The sequence below is a fragment of the Lipophrys pholis genome (assembly GCF_963383615.2).
Source record: "Lipophrys pholis genome assembly, chromosome: 20".
NCBI classification, from domain to species: Eukaryota; Metazoa; Chordata; class Actinopteri; order Blenniiformes; family Blenniidae; genus Lipophrys; species Lipophrys pholis.
The window spans coordinates 13,498,197-13,518,196 of NC_137648.1; the positions used below are offsets into that span (position 1 = coordinate 13,498,197).

Sequence of the window (20,000 nt, forward strand, 5' to 3'; positions counted from 1 at the left end):
CTAGTGATGCAATATGCAAACTTAAATTTATAAAATGCTTCTATTGGAGGCTAGAGTTGGATTTTCACCTGCCAGGTGAGTTGTGACTAGATTACGTTTTCTTTTAAAACAATTTGTATTAATGGAGCCATTTTCAAGCAAATTAACAGAGTTGCTATAAATGTTTGTACATGTCTGCAATTTCACAAGTTACTTGGCCTAAATGGGCCTTTATTTAGATCTATTAAGGTATGACAAACATAACCAAAAAAGGTGAAGTTGGTGTTACAGTTGTTTAACAGATTGGGACTACTTAAAGACTTAACAGTAGCCGAGCTTCTATAATTCGCTGAGGAATGTCTCTTGTCCTAATACTGGAGCGTTTTAAATTTGAAGGAGTAACAAACGGATCTGCAAACCACATGGCTACAAAGTACGAGAAGCACGCTCTGTGTTTAAGTACAGCACTTTTAATGATACAATGGTTTGATGGGTTTGTTCCTTAACATGAGAAGAACTGAGTGAGGACTGGGTGAAAATACTCTGGCTCTCCAGCCTTTATAACAAAGTCCACCCCTTTTATCTAAAAAAAACATCTCTGGTTCACAGGCAAACCTGGAAATGCACTGAATCCAGTAACATGGAATGATTTTACATGACAAAAAAAAAAATAAATTCAAGCTCATGAGGTTTTACAAGACACTGAATTGTGAACACAGGTTGTTGTTGAAACTTCTAGCCTGTCAGAAAATCAAGTTATTGCTAAGATGTCCTCAAAAGTTTTTCCCGTACTTGTTATCAATAGTGGCTTCAAGAACAGGATCCATTTTGCGTCGTCCTGCTTAGTTTTATTAGTGGCTTTTCAAACCCTGAGGTGAGCGTCTTTGAACGCAGCACTCCACTCATTTCCAGTCATTGTTACACCATGCACGGAAAAAAAAAAAAAGTCAGACTGTGGAGATGGCGTCGAGTTCACACACAGAGCATACACACAGTGAACAGTGTAACAAGGAGTAAATTAGTGACCTACAGTGAACCACAGGCTTTGATATTCCACCACACAGTAGCAGCAGGTTTCTATACTGTAAAACAACCATAATACGTGTACACACAAAGCAAGCAAAGAACAAGGAGTACATTTAATGAAATTCTTTTCAACTCGGGAAGATCAGTGGGAGACTCCTGCCTCTTGAGTCAATCTCGATGGTAAACAGGGATGCAAGACACAAATAATGACATGAACTATTTCACATTCCATTTCATATTTGTCCTTTTTCCAGAAATATAAGCTGATAATTACTCGAGGGCCAGAAAAATTTAATACAGATAAAATTCAAACTCTACCACCCTGATGCTTAATCTGACGGGCAGAGAGCAATGGTACATGTTTTGTACAATAAAACATGTATATACACTTACACACAAATATATATATTTACATACATATATACACAGGAACAGCATAAACATAGACTTTTTAGGTAAGTGCTAGGGTTTTGAGAGTGGCTTTGTCACAGCCGTGCTATAGGGTTAAGATAATACTGGTAGAGGAAGAGTACACACATTCTTTGTACAGCATGGATGAGGCATCCACGGCTAGATGAGCCTTCTTGGTTTTCTTCGTTTCGTTGCTGTTGCTTTTTTTTTTTTTCTTCTTCTTCTTTAGGACACTTGTCTCATGACAAGAGGTGTTGTAATAGCTATTTACAGGACCTCTCACTTCACTGAGAGGTGTAGTGCAAGTGTTTCTGGCTGTCAGTCACTTAGGATGTGCACAAAAGACATAGGGAAGACCCCTTTTCGGTCGGGATCGCCTTCAATGTGCCCGATCTGGAATAATAAAATGGGGAAAAAAGAAGATAAGAAAAGGAGCACACGGTGGGGTTTTTTTGAGCCGTTTAGGTGCCAAAACTCCAGATTTTCCGGCTGAACTCACCCACCACTCCTGGTCCTCTTCCCCTGTAACTATGATCACCTCTCCTTCGACAAATGTCAGTTCATCATCGTTGTCGGCCTGGCAGTCGTAGATCGTCTTCACTCGACGGGCTTTGTTCTTCCCCTGGATACAAAGTACAATGTCATTATCAACCATCAGGACGGAGTTACCACTAGGTCTGTTTAACTCTGGAGGCCAATCCAAAAGTTAACTGGTTCCCTTGAAAAGTCACGAATGGGATTTTTGCTCCCTTTTCAACTCTTAAGATTGTTGCATAAAATAGATCATGACGTTCTGATAGACAATCTTCCTCTACATTAATCTTTTATTCCACTTGAGCCCAGCTAATTATGGATAAAAGACAAACACAGAGGAAACAACCACTCACACCTACGGGCCACTTAGAATCACAAAAAATAATAAATACATGAAAAGACCACACAGAAAGGCCCAGTGGCCCGACAGGGACTTGAACCCAGGATTTTGAGATGAGCGTACGAACCACTACACCACTGTGCAGCATGAGTTTGGTCACTTTTAACTACAACTAACTAATGTACAAAGTCTAGGTAAGCACTTCAAAAGCTCTACTACAAACATTTTTCTCTCCTTGCCATCTCAAAAATACTATAGAGTAATAAATCAACAAGCGGCAACGTTTGAATGGGAGTCATTAACAAGAGCATCAGTGTCAACGCAACTGTGCTGTAGTCGGCAAACTAGCCCTTCTTGGTCTTCTCCAACAGCCCCTGTAGTCCAATAAAATAACTTACGAGAAAATCCTTTTATGACCAATAGGAGCTTTTAATTTACTGTATTTACTGACATATTTTATGCCTAGAAAAATCGATACCCAAGCATTTTGTTCATAACATCTAATACACAAAGAACCATCAACTCCAGGACAAGAAGTGGAACTTCAAACCAAGAAACCTTATTTCTTATAGTTTTCCTCTCATTCAGTTTTTATTGATTTTAGTAATCCAAGTATTACAAAAGCAATCAGAAAGAGACCAGGCAGAAAAAAACCTTTGTTAAGCATTAGGAAAACACCAGAAGCCTGTAAAAATAAAGTGCAATCTGTTCAGAAATTAAACTTCTCTGGTGCCCAACTCGTTTTAGTTTGAAAATGAGAAAGTAATCTGGGGTTGAAATGGTATGGCCAAAGGATAATTGAACAAAATCTTGGTGCGGTGAACTGAACAATTCATACAATTTCCCCAAATTACAAGAGTGAAAAGGTTTTTTCTTCATATTGGTAGAAGTTTAAATTTGTTATAAATTAACCTTCCTAAAACAAGAACAAAATGATGAAAACAGAACAGAAATTGTCCATACCGTGTTAATCTTCCTCGGGAGTGGTACAGGCGTCTCCGCGGTCCCTGCCGGGGTCCCGTTGGTGTCTTCGCCATGTGGTTGAGTCGGGGTGGCTATAGGTGCCTGCTGATTGGGTGACGGTGAGTCCTGAAGCTGCGGTTGAGGTTGAGGCTGAGGCTGAGTTTGGGGCGGGGGCGGAGGTTGCGTCTGAGGCCTCTGTGTCGACTCTCCGTGAGACAGCCTGGGAGTGGACTCGGCGGCCCCAGGTTTGGGGGGGATGTCTGCGAGATGAGGCTTGGGAGGGAGGTCTTTGAGCTGGGGTTTGGGTGGCAGGTCTCCCAGCTGAGGTTTAGGAGGGAGGTCTGAGAGCTGTGGCTTCGGAGGAAGCTCTCCGGGTTTAGGGGGGAGTTCGGAAACCTGCGGTTTGGGTGGCAGGTCTCCCAGCTGATGCCTGTCCGCCAAAGGAGCCTTCTGCACCATTTCAGTTGCCGGGGGGGACTTCTGGAAGACCTCTGGAGGAAGGCTGGGCTTATCCATAGACGGATGGTGTATGGTATCAATCTTACGCAATGCCACTGGAAAACAAACCAATACACCAACTTCAATTGACTGCTTCAATATCCAACTTATTGTGTTAAGAAAAACAAGAAAGCTTGTACCTTTCTGAGGTAGTTTGGGAAGAACCCTTGGACCAAGTGTAGACTTTGTGTTGCTTGAAGTAGTGCTGAATTGTTTAGAAGAAGTAAAAAAAAAAAGAAATGAATTAAGGAAAACCGCTCCTTTTCACCTGGAAACACTTTATCATAGTGCATATAATGACTCTTTTCATATCGGAGAGGTTCCACCCACACACACAGAACACATGGTACCTTTGCTGCTGAGGAATTCCTTCAAACTTGTTGGAAACAGGAGACATCTTACTGATCGGAGGAGGAGTGGAGTCGCTTCCTAAAATATTGACATCCATGACGACAAACACATTATTTAACACTGCAGTGGCGCGCCGACTGAAGAGATTAATTTGATATAATTGTGAAAGTAAATCAACATGCTGTGATGGTTTAAAAAAAAAAAAACCAATGGGGGATGCATCATCTGGCGGAGCTTTCTATGAGCCCATGCTCTTTGGAAAACCTGAGGCTGTTGTGCAATAAAGTGCCGTCATTCAATTAGTGGTTGGGTGTTACAGTTCGTGACACAAACACAGCAGAAGACATGTGATAACAATTAAAAATACTTATACAGTATTTAAACACATAAAGGATGTGACTTCAAGCAAAATGAATGATAGGGGCTTCATCTTTTGGGACATATTTGTTTTTTATTCTAAGAGTGAGCGTAAACGTTGCGGAATTATTTTTTATTCCAAACTAAAACTATTGCATGAATGTGAAAACATCCACAGTTGAGCTGATAAGTTAGTTGGTGAAGTTACTGAATAAAAATGTAATCAAGACATCATTTGAAATTAAAAGTGCCAGTCTGGAGGAAATGGTGAGGGTCTAAAAAAACTCCTCCTCACATCATCCTCTCCTTCTGACCATGAGAACCTATGATTCCATAACCTTTACGCAACAATTTTTACTTTAGATGGCTAAATATTGATAGAAACATATTCAACTTAACTAAAATATATTGTTTTACATTCTAAAACTTTAAATTCATTCACAATTGTATCTTTTTGCAACTTCTTTCCTTTTTGTCCAGTGTTTATCTAAAACGTTTTTCATGCTTTCTGAAGATCTCACTGAATCCAAATTGAAGTCAAATACTTGAACTGTACTTTAACTGCATTTCACTGACTTTACAGCTTATTTACAGCATTATCAGATGCAGTCCTACGCAAATCCATCAGATGTGCTCATCTAAGATCACTAATAAATAAATCTTAATCTACATAAAGAGGCAGAAGAAAACAAAAAAAACAAAAACCAACTCTGGGTGAAACTGGACAAAAGCAACTCGGAGATCTCAATAGATTTGATTGTGTCAAAAAAGGTCCACTTACGAGCTCGTCTTGGAGCTTCAACCCAAATCCCATGGTTTGTATTCGTAAATGGTCACATGAGCTTTGTTTAACATATTGTTAAAGGTAGAAGTGGACTCAGTTCTGACACATTTTAGTGGGATTGCATACATTGTTTTTTGTTTTGTTTTTTAAAAGACTTTAAATAAACGTCACGCATCGTTGGAGTGAAACCGGCCCAGGACAGTTAAGGTGTGCTTGCATCTCACCCCCAGTTAAGCCCCCTTTACTGTGTGGACTGTGAGAGAGCGGGCTGGGTGGGTCAGACAGGGTGCGTTTGTGTCCAGGAGGGGGGGGCGGAGGTCTCTTCTTGGACAGGGTTGAGCTGCCTCCTGGTGTGAGTGTAGAGGAAGGGCCGGATGGGGGAGTAGCTGGAGGAGCGATACATAAGACACATGAGGTGATGAGGCTTCGAAAAATCCTTCTGTGAACCCCCCCCCCCCCCCCCCCCAAAAAAAAAACACCCCGAGAAGGTAAAGGAGAGGATGATGAAACATGGAGAGGAGAGGAGGAGTGTAAAGAGTGACGCAGAAAAAAGTACAAACCAAACTGTTGGCACAAGAGTGTTTGATGCATTTCTGAGCGGGACTTTAAAGCACTCACTGGTCACTAATGTAGAGAAAAGTTGGGTGAAAGAAGCTAATAGAAAGCTCAGCCAGAGAGGAATCAGCTGTGGTTAAGAGTTTACAGCTCAAAGGAGGTGGAGTATAATCTAAAGAAAGATTTTATATATTTTTTTAAATCATGTAGGCATGAATAATTTAATGTTGATTTGCCTACATAGTCCCATTATTTCTTGAAAAATAAAAAACACCACTACCTTGTAAATCTGAGCCGTAAAAGGAAGAAACAACTGAGGGATAACTGTATATGGGGCACACAGCCGAGTAAGTGGGGAGAACATAAAACCAGGATATTCACTGATGTATGGTCGAGTGCCAGCCAGAGTGGCGTAGTGCGAATGAGAGCCAAGGAATGCCAAGTGTGGAGCTGAAAGAATAGAGAAACAAAAAAAGAGAAAGAAAACAGAGCGAGATGAGGAGTGTGGGAGAGAATCTACAGTATGTCAGTCTTATAAAGCGCTGCTCCCACACACTGTAAAAAAATAAATAAAACACACACAAAAAAAAGAAAACCCAAGATGAAATCTTATCAGAGGCGAGCAAAGCAAAAGAAGGAGGAACGGTGTGAAGCTGCCGCCCCCCCCCGCTGGGGGGGGGGGGAGGGCGAGTACTTCAGCACCTGCTGAGAGAGAGAGAGAGAGAGAGAGCACCACCAAGGTGGAGCATCTGAAGAGTTAGCATGTTCATCTAAAAGCATGTATGCTGTTAAACCTCTTAATCGGGATCATAATCTTATTTTTGCATAAATCAAACTTCGACTTGTTTCCAGTGTTGCTTTAATGTTTGAAGGTGTCTGCAGACCACACTCCAGTCAGAAAAACTGTAGTTTGAAGAGGCTAAACACGGCAGTTTCCAGTGCACAGCTGCTTCCACCAGTGAGTTTGTTTTCCTTTGACGTGACATCACCAGGGTGCTATTTGCTGGGTGGGATCGGAGGGGATTCCACTTCCTCTGGTCTATAGTCCTTTCAGTAGAGGAGACAAAATCTATCGCGACCCGATTCACTGAAACTACTGATCTACTACTACTACTACACCAAATATAAAATAAAGCTCCTACAGCTAAGCAGTGAAGTTGAAATAGATTTTCACTCTCTGCTCTGGAGCTCATGTGACCACAGAGATGAGACCACAACTCAATGCTGACTCTGGGTCCACTGACCTGGATCAATGCAAAGTTCATCACACAAAACACAACCAGTCCATCCATCCCGGGGTTGTGGGAGGCTGTAGCCGATCCCAGCTATGGGTAAACACCCTAGATGGGTCGCCAGTGCCTCACAGGGCAATTTAGAGTCACCAGTACAATGCATGTTAATGGACTCTAGAAGGAAACCAATGCACACTCCACAGTGCGAACCGCTGCACCACCATGTCGCCTATTTCTGCTATTAGATGTTGTTGTTTTTCTTTAGAATCCCCCAGACAGGTCTTTAATAACTTGTGGGGTGCTGTATGCCAAAAAAATTGCAGGACTGTAACAGAAATGTCACAAAGAAATAAGATACTAATTCTATCATGACAGCACTATGGCAGCGGCTGCCGAACTCATCAAAAGGTACAAAATTTGACACACGCGTTTATGTATTTATGTCCATTTTACTGGTTTCATTTACTCAAATATTAGGCCTTTAAGGGGAATTCACAGTTTTAAAAGACGTACTGGCAGAAATTTTGGTCAAATATTCTATTTTAAAGGTAAAATCCACTGAAACTTATAACACACTGACAAATTCATGCATCTTTGACCCTAATAGTTTAACCTTGTCATGTCTATCTAATTCTATATTTGGTTTGCTTAACAGTACAACAAGCAGAAGGTATTATACAAATCTTGTGGTATTACACCAGAAAAGATCGACTAAAGGTGGATAAAACCGAGTGTCTTTGTCCTTTTTTGTCCGAACTTTATCGTCAACAAAAACAATACAATACTACTAGTAATGCTGTCTTTTTTTCCCTATATGTTGTCTCATTGCACAGTAAACAAAGTTTCAGGAAACAATCCACTGAAATTTGTTCTGTTGCACTGGAAACAAGTGAAATATCACACCTTTTGCTTTAAGAAAAATAAGATTTTAATGCTTGATGATGAATTAAACTTGTTAAGATGGAGGTTGAGAGTTTGTTATCCATCATGAGCCTGTTTTCAAACGGTTGACGTTGTGACGGGTCCACGGAGGGAGGCATGTTATCTTTAATTGTAATACTGCAGACGCAGCACGCCCACAGTACAGCCCGTGTATACACTACGCCGAGGCTAATGATGAAGTGTGTGTACCGGCTTCCCTTTCACACGCCTGTTGTAACGATCGCCGCCCTGCCCTCTCCTGAAGCCAAGTTTTCCTGAAGGTTTACTGTGTAAGCAATCTTAATGACACCTGCATCCCGCCCTCTGATCCTGTGTGCTGACAAATTACATACCACTGCAGGGTGTGTGTGTGCGTGTGCGTGCGTGTGTGTGTGTGTGTGTGTGTGTGTGTGTGTGTGTGTGTGTGTGTGTGTGTGTGTGTGTGTGTGTGTGTGTGTGTGTGTGTGTGTGTGTGTGTGTGTGTGTGAGTGCGTGTGTGTGTGCGTGTGCATGTGCGTGTGTGTGTGTGCGTGTGTGTAGACGAACATTAACAGAAACGATGTGGTCACTATCTTCCCAGGCTACCTTCCGTACGTCAAACATAACCATCTGACCATTTGCATTACTGACTGACATTTGCAATATAAATATTCCCAGAGCACAATCTCCAGAATTCAATGCCTTGCTGTAGTTAAAAACCCAGAGACTGATAAGACTAAATGCTGCAAAGGGCCGCGGCAGCACCCGGAGCAGTCAGGTCTGACCTTTGCCCTGGTTCCTGGGTGGCAGCGGCGGCCCGTCGGCCACCGGGGAGGAGCTGAGGTCGGTGGAGGCGCTGTACATCTGGTTGGTGAAGGCGCTGTAGGAGAGACGCTGCTGCTTGTCCCTCTGGCTGATGAAGCCCGGCAGGGAGAGCTTGTCGTGGGGGGAGAGGCTGGAGGAGTGGCAGAAGCTCTGAGGCCTCGGGGAGCGGTCCTTCTTGATGGGACTGGGCTGGAGAGAGAGACACATAACAGATGAGACTCAGATTGAGGCTGTTCATCATATTCATTTTCAATGCTTTACACATTTATGTGAATCTTCACACAACCCAGTTTAAATGCTCTCAACCTACTTTAATCTGCAAGTTTCTTCTGCTCAATGTTTGTATGTTTCATTATCTCCATCTCAGCTCTACTTATTTCATATATCGCTTAATGCATGTCTCCTGATTCAGTTTGAGATCTGAATCTGTCTGTTTGATCCAAAACGATAAAATGAAGAAAGTCCTCTTGACCTTTAATTGTGCAGAACAAAGGATTGCAGTGTATGTTTTGATTGGGAAAAAAAATGAAAATCTACTCGATGTTGGCAGCGTTAAAGGAAAATCCAACCGATGGTTGCTTTGATGCAAAATGTGTAATATTTCATTAGGATGTCACTAAGAGAAAAAGATTTGTTAAAAGAAGTCAAGAATGACTTTTTGACTTTATTCTGAACAAGTCACCTGTATTTCTTACAGTGCAAAATATAAAATTGTCATCATCATAGCTCCTTTTTAAACCAGTGGTCTTTAATAATGTGAAAACTGTAAATATCCTAAGGAGATTTCATGTTGGGCAGAAGCTATCCTCAGTCCCCCCCCCCCCCCTTTTAATAAAGAAATTGTGATCAGATAAATGAATGGAATAAAAACATCAATGATTTAATTAATAATCACTTCTTAGGTTATATGGCATTCAAGCAAATATTATAACTCAGTAGTTGATAGTAGTTAATGTCATTTAAACGCCAAAATTCCAAAAACATTTATAGCTTCAGTTATTTTAAAGTTTGCTCTTAACCTATGCATGATGTTGTTTGTGCTCGAACAAGCAAGTTGTTGATGAGTCAGCATTGAGAAAACTGCACACTAAAAAAAAAGTTTAATATTATGGTTGAAATATATGCAGCTATTGTATGTTATTTAAACCAATTAAGAAGACCTTTGCAGACTGAAAGCAACCCCAAATAGATGAATCTGCGGATCATAGCATTAGTAAAGCCACAAAATCAGAAGAAATGCACTTAAAAAAAAAAGAAAGTGTCCATTAAAACACAAAGAAATTTCATGTGTCCATCGAGGTGTTTTCTTCTCGATTTGTTCACAGCAGAGGCTGAACGTAACAAACCTTATCGTCCAGGTCATCGTCGCTCTCGTCCATCTCCTCCAGTCTGAGGCTCCACTCGTACTCCACATGGATGTGAGGGTTGAACTTCCCCTCGGCAGCCTGCACCAGCTGACACACGCAAACAAATCATTTGAACACATGCAAACGACTGTGCTGAGATCCATGTCTAAAGCAAACGCTGTAAATTTATGAGAAAAGAGAGCTGGACAAAGAAAAGTGTGACCAAATAAAAACACCCAATAAAATTTGGTAAAAAAAGAAAAAAAAAATCTATAAACTAGGTCAGTTCTGAGATTAAACACACATGGGTAGAATTTACAGAAGCAGTGAGAAAACTGGAGTCGTTAAAAAAAAACTATCGGCTTGCTCATTTTAGTGTTAATAACAAACATACATCAACAATTACTTCCACACTGCTGCCGCTGCTGCCCGAGGCAGCAGGCAGACCTTTGACTGCCATCTAGTGTTTTGAATAAACTGGCCAACATGAAAGTGCATCCACACAGTTCCAACTCCACGACCTTTAGTTTGATTTATCTGAGTGGCTATTTCAAGTGCGTGCGTGCGGCTTTTATAGAATTATCAGCTGCAGCGTCCGGCAGCTCGGTCGGGGCAGTCCTGTACTTACTGCCTCCTCACACTGAGTGTTCCTCAGTCGCCTGGCAACATCCAGCGCCGTCTCTCCGTTCTGATTGGCTGCGGAGTGAGAAAGGGATAGTCAGGAGTCTGACACGCTCGTGCGGCGGACGACACGGGCGAGGGGATGAACCCCGACGTGTGACTCACGGATGTCGGTGGCCGGCTTGCCCCTCAGGAGCAGCTTGAGGCACTCGGGCTTCTCGTACATGCAGCAGTAATGCAAGGCGGTGTTTCCCCACTCCGTCTGCTTATCCAGGTTACCGCTGCGAGAAAAAACAAAACAAAACAGGACCCAGGTTACATTCCTGACGGTGTTTTCCACTGCCTGACTTGATATTATCCAGGATTGTAAGATTTAAAGTGACAAAAATGAGCTACAAACAACAGAATAAAGTCTTTGAGGTGAGATTGTCAGTGAATCATTCATAAAAACTCACGTCTCTCCCGATCCTATGTAAAACAGGAGAACTATTACAGTGGGGGGGGGGGGGGGGGGGGGGGGGGACCCTCACATTTCCAGCAAAAGAGAAGAAAAATATATTAAATAATAAGCACACCAAGGCAATCAAAGTATGTGCCACTAATTAAAAGCGAGAGTCCTACGTCTGCTGTGGAGACCGTGTGCAGACGGAGCAGTGGTGGGTAAACAATTGAAAAGAGAGGAATAAATTAAGGCAGAGAACAAGTGCTTGACCCATTTCTGTTTGCCTTGTGGGAATCTGAGCAGAGCTGAGCTGTGTGGCGCTAAGCTCTGCTCTGCACTTTCACTGCTTTTCTTTTTCCTTTTTTTTTTTTAAATCACAGACGAGCACGGAACAGAGCAGAAGACTCGCAGCACACAGAATTTGATGCTGCATGTTTCTAAACCGTGCTGTTTAGGGCACAATGTTTCTGTAAAGTTTTTGTGTTTTAAGACATTTTGGCAACTCTCTGCATTACTGTTAATTTTCATTCAAAGCAAATGAGACTTCAGAATGTACCTGTTTTGCACTAGAAAGTCCACCAAGTGCAGCGAGGTCTGGTCGGCAGTCCTCACAGAGTAGTGCAGTGCCGTCTCTCCGGCTTCCTGCAGGGGGCCATCAAAGACAGCAGAGGCTCAGGCAGGGAATCTTGGGCAGCATCCATTCTGTATTCTCTCCTTCTCTGAGTCTCTTTCAGCATTTAAACAAGCTGCAGTAAACAAAATGGCTCCTAAAAAATAATATTTCTGCAGACATAAGTTTGAATTTTGTCGCTTTTTTGCAAGACATTAGAAACATGGAGGTAACATAAGCTGTTTTGAGGCTCCTATAATGTTGAGGATGGGATGTCACTGTGAAGCAATTTCGATGCACTGACAGCAGCAGATCAGATATCGGTGAGTCAGACTTCATAGCGCAGGCAGCAGCAGTTCCCCTCTGTCACTAAACAGGATCCTCTTTAATTTTGCCGCAGCATTGTACACTTAATCTTTCATGAAAGAACTATCGTGTTTGTGTTATAAAACCTTGACCCACTTATGTCAGATTAAGTCTGATCACACATGTTGTTTACGGTGCGATATCTTCGCCCTCGACTGCTCGTTATTGAACTTTCATTCCTGCCTGAAGCAGCGGCGCGGGAGGCGAGGAGACAAAGACAAAGCGGGGCAGAGCCGCACAATATAAACCAGGCACGGACAGAAACGCCACAGATGTCGCCATGGAAGTAAATATGGACCCAACACAGATGATGCCCTGCCATGAGGCGGAGGCTGCTGGCTACCACCACCTGCTGGCGAAGCCGCCCAGATGACTCCGATTTTTCCAACTGTTACACCCTTCCGTGGCCGCCAAACTGGCAGAGATGTGTCAGCGTTTGGTCGTCCTGCTGGGAACAAACCTCACACGGAGGAGGATGAACCGCTGCAGGAACACGTGCAAGAGCTCCCAGAAGCAGTTTTTTTTTTTTTTTTCCCCTCTAGGACCTGCAGTCGGGTGTGAGATCACAATGTGCGATTGGAAATATAGGGTCTATGTGTGAAAATGTATAAGTGGAGGTTATGAGAACAGTTTCACTTGCAGCACAGATTCCAGGCATATTTTCACAGTTCACTCACCAGCCTTCAAGACAAGCGGATAGTTTGGAGCTTGAACAGGATCATTAAATCTGATTGGTGCGATCCAAAGGACCATTTCCATTCAATGAGGCCTCCAGCAAAATGTGTGCCATCAAAGGCAAACTTGTTTTAGAATGAGGTCATCATTTTCTGGACTGATGTTTGATGAAATGCATTGTGATTTGTAGAAAAACATGTGGGAGAAGCCAAAAGCGCTCGTCGCACTTGCATGTAAATGTTCCCGCAAGTTTTAATCTATGCAGCAATCTGGATTTTCCCCCCTTGCATTATTCTCCGTGCACTATCGTACAACGCTATGAGATGTACAGTAACGATGACTCATAATGCTGGGTTGGATAACAATACGATTTTAGTCCGTGTTTATCCGCTGATTTTTGCGTACGATATAATGTTCCAGACCAAACCATCCAGGTCAGTGTGTTACATGCGGTAATGGAGAGCCTCAAGTTAACTTCCACGCATGGTGCAGTTTTTGAAGAAACTATTGGAGGTATGCCTTTTTTGTGTAATTTCTTAACGCGAAATCTGGTAAAAACAATTAGACAAAACAATTCAAACTAATATTTATTTCATTAGAATATAAACTCCAAAAATGGAACATGTAATACACGCAGGTGTGACTAAGACTAAACAAATTTTCACTTCTTAAGTAAAAGCATTTAACTAACATTTAACTTTACAAAAAGGCAATAACAACTCCTTTAAAAAAATATGAAAATAAACATACTTATATTACAATATCCTGCTATCAAAGAGCAATTCCACTCTTTCAATAATCTGCTTTTATTTTACAGGGAATTAATTTTTTCAACTATATAAAATACCATAAAATATTCCTGTTTGGTGAGCTGGATCGGAAAATTCTAATTAATCTTACATCAACAACAGCATTTATTTACATCGCAAAGTATTTGAGCTCCAGTTAAGATAGACCTAAATGTTATGTAAATTTGGTTTTCCTAACAACCTTCATTTACCATACTTAAAAAAGTATGACTGTGTTTTGCTGCTTTTATTTGTGCTGATGAAGTCTTTTTCTGGAAAGTGGAAATCGAATCTTTACACTTTACTTTACTTAATATTTACAATGTTATCCAGTTCGGAAATCCCACAGATGCACACAGAAATCTTTTACATGTCATTGTTGTGTAACTGTGTGGCAGTTTTGATCTCTGTTAACCTTTACTCATTTCCAAATGTTGCTTAAGTACAAAAGAATTTCGTAATTCTCTTTCTGAAAACTAATTTACAAGGATAAAGTTAAGGGGGAAATGTGTGTAGCTCTACACCATCTATGTGTACACATGTTTTGAAGATTGGGGGAATTGGTGAGAATAATGGAGAATTAAAGGCAGATTGTAGAAATAAAATGGAAGAGACGTCATAGAAATGACTCATAGAAGAGATTCCAACTTCAGTTTGATGTGCCGACTGTATAAACCAAAGCAGCACCAAGGCTCCCATCACATTTTCTCTAGTCACTGCCCGCACTGCTGCCGAGCTTCCAAACATCCAACTTGACCATAATTGATTAATACGGTCTTCCTCTCAGTTGTTGTCAGGACTCCTTGTAAACAATCACATGTGTCCAGACCGATGGCTCAATGTGGGCGTGTTGCGAGCAGGATGTTAAACCAACTTTACTCCGCACACACAATTCTAGGCCCACTTCTTAAAGAGAATGTTGATTAAAGTGTGTATATGAGCATTTGACTTGAAGCAAGAACAAGTCTGTATCACTGATCCAAGTGTGTGAGAGTTCCTAACTGTGCGCACACTCACCGGCCCGGCCTCCGGGAGCGGCTCCATCAGCTCCACCCCCTCTGCATAAACCTGAACGAGAGACAGCAGGTCCCTGGACTGGACCGCCTCGAACAGCTCGATCATTTTCGCTGCCGCAGACGTGCACGTCTTTCTGGCATACTTGTGGTCCACGTACTTAGCGTTGATGAACTCCTTCCTCACCGTCCTGCAGGAAAACGTCACATGTTCACACTGGGTCTCTGAGAGAGGACCGCTGTTGGGGCCGTGAGACTGAAATTATACTCTTACATGTCACTGGAGGGAGTGGGCTTTGGTGAAGGGGAAGGGAGGTTTCCCTCCATGATCTCATTGAAACTACTGTTGCCCACGTTCTTGGCCAGCTGAGGAAAAAATGAGCGAAACAGCAGATCACAATGATGTTAGAAAGAATAAGAACATTCACATGTGTCAGGACTGGATTTCTGATGTGTTCAGGGTCAAATTCTGTTTCCACTTATCTTTCCTCTTTCAGTGCTTTTGATATTTCACTCAAGATGGACATGGTTCAGGTTATGGGTTGTAAAAGCAATGCAGTAGTAGTAGTAGTAGTAGTAGTAGTAGTAGTAGTAGTAAAAGGTACAGAGTTACTGGGTAGAGCTTTGGTCTGTCTCACCAAGAGTTCTGAGGTTCCTAACTTGTCGAGCTCCATGGACTGGATCCGAGAAATGTGGACTCCCATCTCTCTGTGGATGCCAGAGCACTCGATGCAGGTGAGGATCCCCAGGTTGGTCGAGAGCCACTTCGGGTCTACAAAACAATGGCAATGTAACCGAATAACGACACTGTCAATGCAACATGAACATTAAAGCTGCACTGAGGACAAAAGATTTAACAATTAAAGTTAATATCTTTGCTTGAACATATATATATATATGTCTTTTATACTGAACATTGACAACATTGACAAACATTTTTTTTTTTTTATCTTAGTGGACTTTTGAAAGGAACTTTTTATTTTTTGCCCCAGCAAGTGCTTTCCCAAAAAGGTGGATTGGACAATAACACGTCTGTTTAATGCATAAAATAAGATATAATTTGACCCCACCCCAAAAAAAAAAAACACAGGAGAGGGAGAAAAGTTGCAGATGGAACAGATTGGGCAGCAACATGTTCCTCATTTATGGCTATAAAAAATGTTTTCAGCTCAACGAGCAGACGTGTATTTTAAATGGCTTCATTTTACTACTTTGCTATACATTTCAGTATAAAAGCTAAAGTAGACTTCTTATGCTCATGGAATTTCTTCCACAAATATCCAGATTTCTACCTGACTGAAAAATGTGTGGAGCTGTGTTATCCCATTCTGACCAATAATACTTTGAAATCATCTGGACTGATGTGAGTACTCCTTATTTGATCCTGCGTATATAGTATTTTTACACAGAAACACTGCTTTGAAATATACTGAAAGAATCAATGTAAGCCTTTTCCTGCACCACATGCATTGATTTGACTTATTAATCCAGCACACTGACCGCAGAGTTCTCACACTGCAGGAGGCCGCCCAGAGTCCATTGCGTAACAAGCAAAGGGCACAAGCACGCTAAGATTTCAACAGATCCGTGTGGCGACTTCACAAACTAAACCGCAGAGACTGACCGGCATCGCTGCCTGACTTTTTGATGCAATCTGGGGGATTTAAGCCGGCCTTAAAGCCGGTGGTGCCGGTTGTGACCTCAGCAATGCTGTAATGCTGGTGGTGGGGGAGGGGGTGGTGGTGGTGGGGGGGGTTGCTGTTCTGACTGGATCTGACAAGGGAACAACGGGCGAGGGCCGGTGGAAACAAGGACCCAAAAACCAATGAGTCAGACAGAGAAACACAGGCGACAAGCAGGGCACGTGCACCACACACTCGCACTCGCTTGACACAATGAACAGATGCAAGCTGGCGATGGGTCACAGAGTGCATGTTGAGCATGATGGGGGAACGCACGGTGCCCTCTGTGGCTGCTTAATGATTAAGCTGCAAGTCTGTGCTGTGCGGAGAGAGTTCCTGCAAGAATATCTCCGACCAAAATAATAATGATCTTTCATGAAATACATTTTCTGCATTGGTGACGGAGGAACGCATCAGAGCCGAGTGGCATCCCATCAGCAAGCGATAGACTTTCAAAAAGAGAAAAACAGGATTGAAACAACTCAATACAAACATCTGGAACACCCCTGAGATCATGCATACGAAGAAACGCAGCTACAAGAGTTTAGACATGACAAATTGCCCCCCACCCACTGCAGATTGGGAGGGTCGACTGCGTGTGTGACTTATGTAACCACATGATGTAATGCTGTTGTTTTTCAAAGCCTAGCCCCCCCCCAGAGCATTAAATCCTCCCAACGCTCAGTCGACAGGGTGCAGTTGTGTGTGTGGACTCATGTTTGTGTGTATGTGTGTTTGTATGGGCCTGCACCTCTACAGCCCTCCTGGGTGCTGACTCTTTGCTTCCTAATGCAGGGGAGTATCAGGACCAGACCGTGTCCTGAACGCTAACAACACGAGCACGCACACACATGCATGCAGACGCTTGTTTGTTGAAGGCTGCGGTGGGATTTGCAGCGCTGCTTGCGCGGTTACCGTCTAAGTGAAGGACGCACGCCGAGTGCAGTGATGATACAGCGAAGCTGTCGAGACGGGGAGCACGCCTTTAAATAAAACATCGTCCAGTGTAAATTCGGAAAGTGCTGAAATGAAGATGTTTGTTCTTCCTGAGACAAGGTGAAGATTGACTCAGCAGAAAACAAAAATAGATATTTATATCCACACGAGGTCTAGGCGGGGTGGCACAGTGGGGCAGTGGCTTGCACTCTTGCCTCACAGCAAAAACAATATATGGTTTGAGTCCAGGCGACGGGACCTTTCTATGTGGACATCAGTCCTACTTTACCTGCGGCTCCACAGTCGCAGCAGACTTCATTGCCTGGCATACGGAGCACGTCTTCAATGATGGCTTTGGTCAGGTCCTCCAGTCCGTCCTCGCCTCCGCTGCTCTGCTCCCCACGGAATGCCATGTTTAATGCCTCCTCCTTACTGTTGGTCAGCACCGAGATCCAGCTGAAAGACAGAGGGGGAGGACTTTTTAGAAATTTGTTCTTTTGTCTTTGAAGTGTGTTTCAGAGTGAGATGCTGCATTGAGAAGAGGAATACTGCCAAAAAAATGGTTCATCCAATGTATATTTAAATTTTTATTGAATGAATTAAAGAAAAATCACTCTTAGATGACATATTTCTAAATGTATATCAAAGAATAAAAGCAAATGTTGTATCCTTAAATCCTTTTTTAAGGTCTGTGATTTAAAGAAAATCTAATGCTAATTCAAAAGAGAAATCAATTCAGGGCTGCAGTTGATGATTGTCATCCAAAAGGTTGAAGCTGAAGTTGAAATCTTTAAATAGGTTAATCTGTCTTTCAAACAGCCAAAAGTACATGAAATAAAAACATGCAGCTGGGCTGCAAAGACAAACAAGCTGACAAGCTCAGTTTTTTAGGAAAATGCTTTTAAATCAGGTATTGTTTGTTGTCAGGAAGTAATAGAACACTAGATTTACTAAACCAAGGCTAATATCGCTGTGTGCCAAAGAGAACAAATTAAAGAAGAAAATTGAATGCAGCAGTAGACAGCTGGCTGAATATTTAGAAACAATGACTTGGTCAAAACAGCATAATTCAGTTCTCATCGTCTATAAAACACTCCTATTGTTTCAGAATCACGTTATCAAAGACTCTTTTTAACCTGAAAAAATCTAACTAATCCTGATATTACATTGGTTTCATTGACTGTTTATGCACAGACATACAGACAGACAGACAGACAGACAGACAGACAGACAGACAGACAGACGCGCGCACACACACACACACACACACACACACACACACACACACTGAACTGCAGTCATTAGAGCCACACAGACAGGAAACACTGTAGATGCCTTTGAAGCATTCAAACATGGGCTGCTCCCATTCACCGCACAGCACAATCTGCTCTGATAATCTACACAATGAACTGAGACACACACACACACACACACACACACACACGGTGAGGCTGACGTCAGCACTTCCTCTGTCACTGTCAGTCATCTGCCCTTTGTAAAAACCGAGAGCAGGCAGGCTGTGGGTTTGTAAACCGATGTGTCAGATTGTCAGTGCGTGTGAAAATTAAGATAATGTAAATCCACCGGTGTGCAGGAGCAACTTGTTTTCGTGTTTACTTTTATTATGTGTTATAATGTGCTCGCAGCGTGTTAGAGAAGGAGTGTGACTGCACAAAGCAGGAGCCCTATGGAATACTAAATATTTCAAAGGAAATCCCAGGAAGGAGCTGCGGCAGTGGTTGCTGCAGCAGTCGGAGCTGCGTGACAGACGTGGAGGAGAGGAGCCACAAGCTGAGGACCTCATGTACAAGAAGATACAAGGAGGGTGGAAGCAGCGCTGAATGAGCCACAACAAGGCTGCAACAAAGCTTCCAGAGAAAGGACACGCTATCCAAGAATAAGAAAGTGCTCGACACTTCTCTCTCGTATCTGCTCCTTTTAAAAGAAATAAAATATAACTGACCATGAATCAGCTGAGCAGCTGATCGTGGAGGGCACATATAAAATGTGTTGGAAAAACAGCTGATTTTGATCCAAACAGGCTCAAATTAAAGCCCAACTTTTGTTTTCTCTGTCGAGGAGGTAAGCAGTAAAAGTCCCAGTGTGAAGCTACCGGTCTCAAATAATGTTACGACCGACCTCTTCACATTACAACAAACCAATTAGTCAGATATAATATATTAGATAAACCAGCAATAGTGTCTAAGAGGATACTGTCTTGTAGTTTGGCAACACCACTCACTCTTCCAATCAACCTTTAAAATATCATTGCTCATGAGTTGCTGATTATGTATTGTGTTGCTTTTGATTGTGTTTTTATTTTGCATCGTCCCAACAAGGGGCAGCTATTGCAAATTAGCTTTTAGAATAGAAATGCTATCGTGCTTTTTCACAAAATAAGCTTTAAATAAAAAAATAAAAAAATAAAATCTTTTCAAATTCATTATGATGGTGTAAAGAGCTAAAACGCTGAAAATTGTGTCAATATCGATACATTTATGAACCTCTGTCCGTGTGCGTGCGTGCATGAGTGTGTGTGTGTTTGAGATGCCAGTGGAAACAGCAGTGTGAGGTTACAGTGACATGAAATGCTCCAGACCACAAGTCCCACTGCTGTCCTCGCTGCCACCCACTCTCAACAGTCACTCTACTCCTCGCCGAGTTAAACACCTCCTGTCCTCAAGAAGGACAACAAAGCAACGGAGCAGCCACCAACCAACAACCCCATTAATACAAAGCATCAGGTCGCCCACACACGTCTGAGTC

At 42.4% G+C, this 20,000-nt stretch overlaps 1 protein-coding gene across 1 annotated transcript in view; it reads right to left on the bottom strand.

Annotated features, from left to right (window-relative positions):
- Nucleotides 1–435: 435 nt before the first annotated feature.
- Nucleotides 436–20,000, bottom strand: part of asap1b (ArfGAP with SH3 domain, ankyrin repeat and PH domain 1b) — a gene marked incomplete at its 5' end in the record, with an annotated part of 48,443 nt that continues 28,878 nt past the window's right edge. Inside the window, 16 exons of the mRNA XM_080489961.1 lie at nt 436–1,809; nt 1,916–2,038; nt 3,254–3,807; nt 3,892–3,956; nt 4,102–4,180; nt 5,468–5,629; nt 6,180–6,248; nt 8,716–8,944; nt 10,102–10,209; nt 10,730–10,797; nt 10,888–11,003; nt 11,721–11,806; nt 14,621–14,807; nt 14,891–14,982; nt 15,255–15,388; nt 17,524–17,690. Of these exons, the coding sequence (XP_080346087.1) occupies nt 1,735–1,809; nt 1,916–2,038; nt 3,254–3,807; nt 3,892–3,956; nt 4,102–4,180; nt 5,468–5,629; nt 6,180–6,248; nt 8,716–8,944; nt 10,102–10,209; nt 10,730–10,797; nt 10,888–11,003; nt 11,721–11,806; nt 14,621–14,807; nt 14,891–14,982; nt 15,255–15,388; nt 17,524–17,690 (2,314 nt within the window). The 3' untranslated portion in view covers nt 436–1,734. The remainder of the gene's footprint in view (nt 1,810–1,915; nt 2,039–3,253; nt 3,808–3,891; nt 3,957–4,101; nt 4,181–5,467; nt 5,630–6,179; nt 6,249–8,715; nt 8,945–10,101; nt 10,210–10,729; nt 10,798–10,887; nt 11,004–11,720; nt 11,807–14,620; nt 14,808–14,890; nt 14,983–15,254; nt 15,389–17,523; nt 17,691–20,000) is intronic.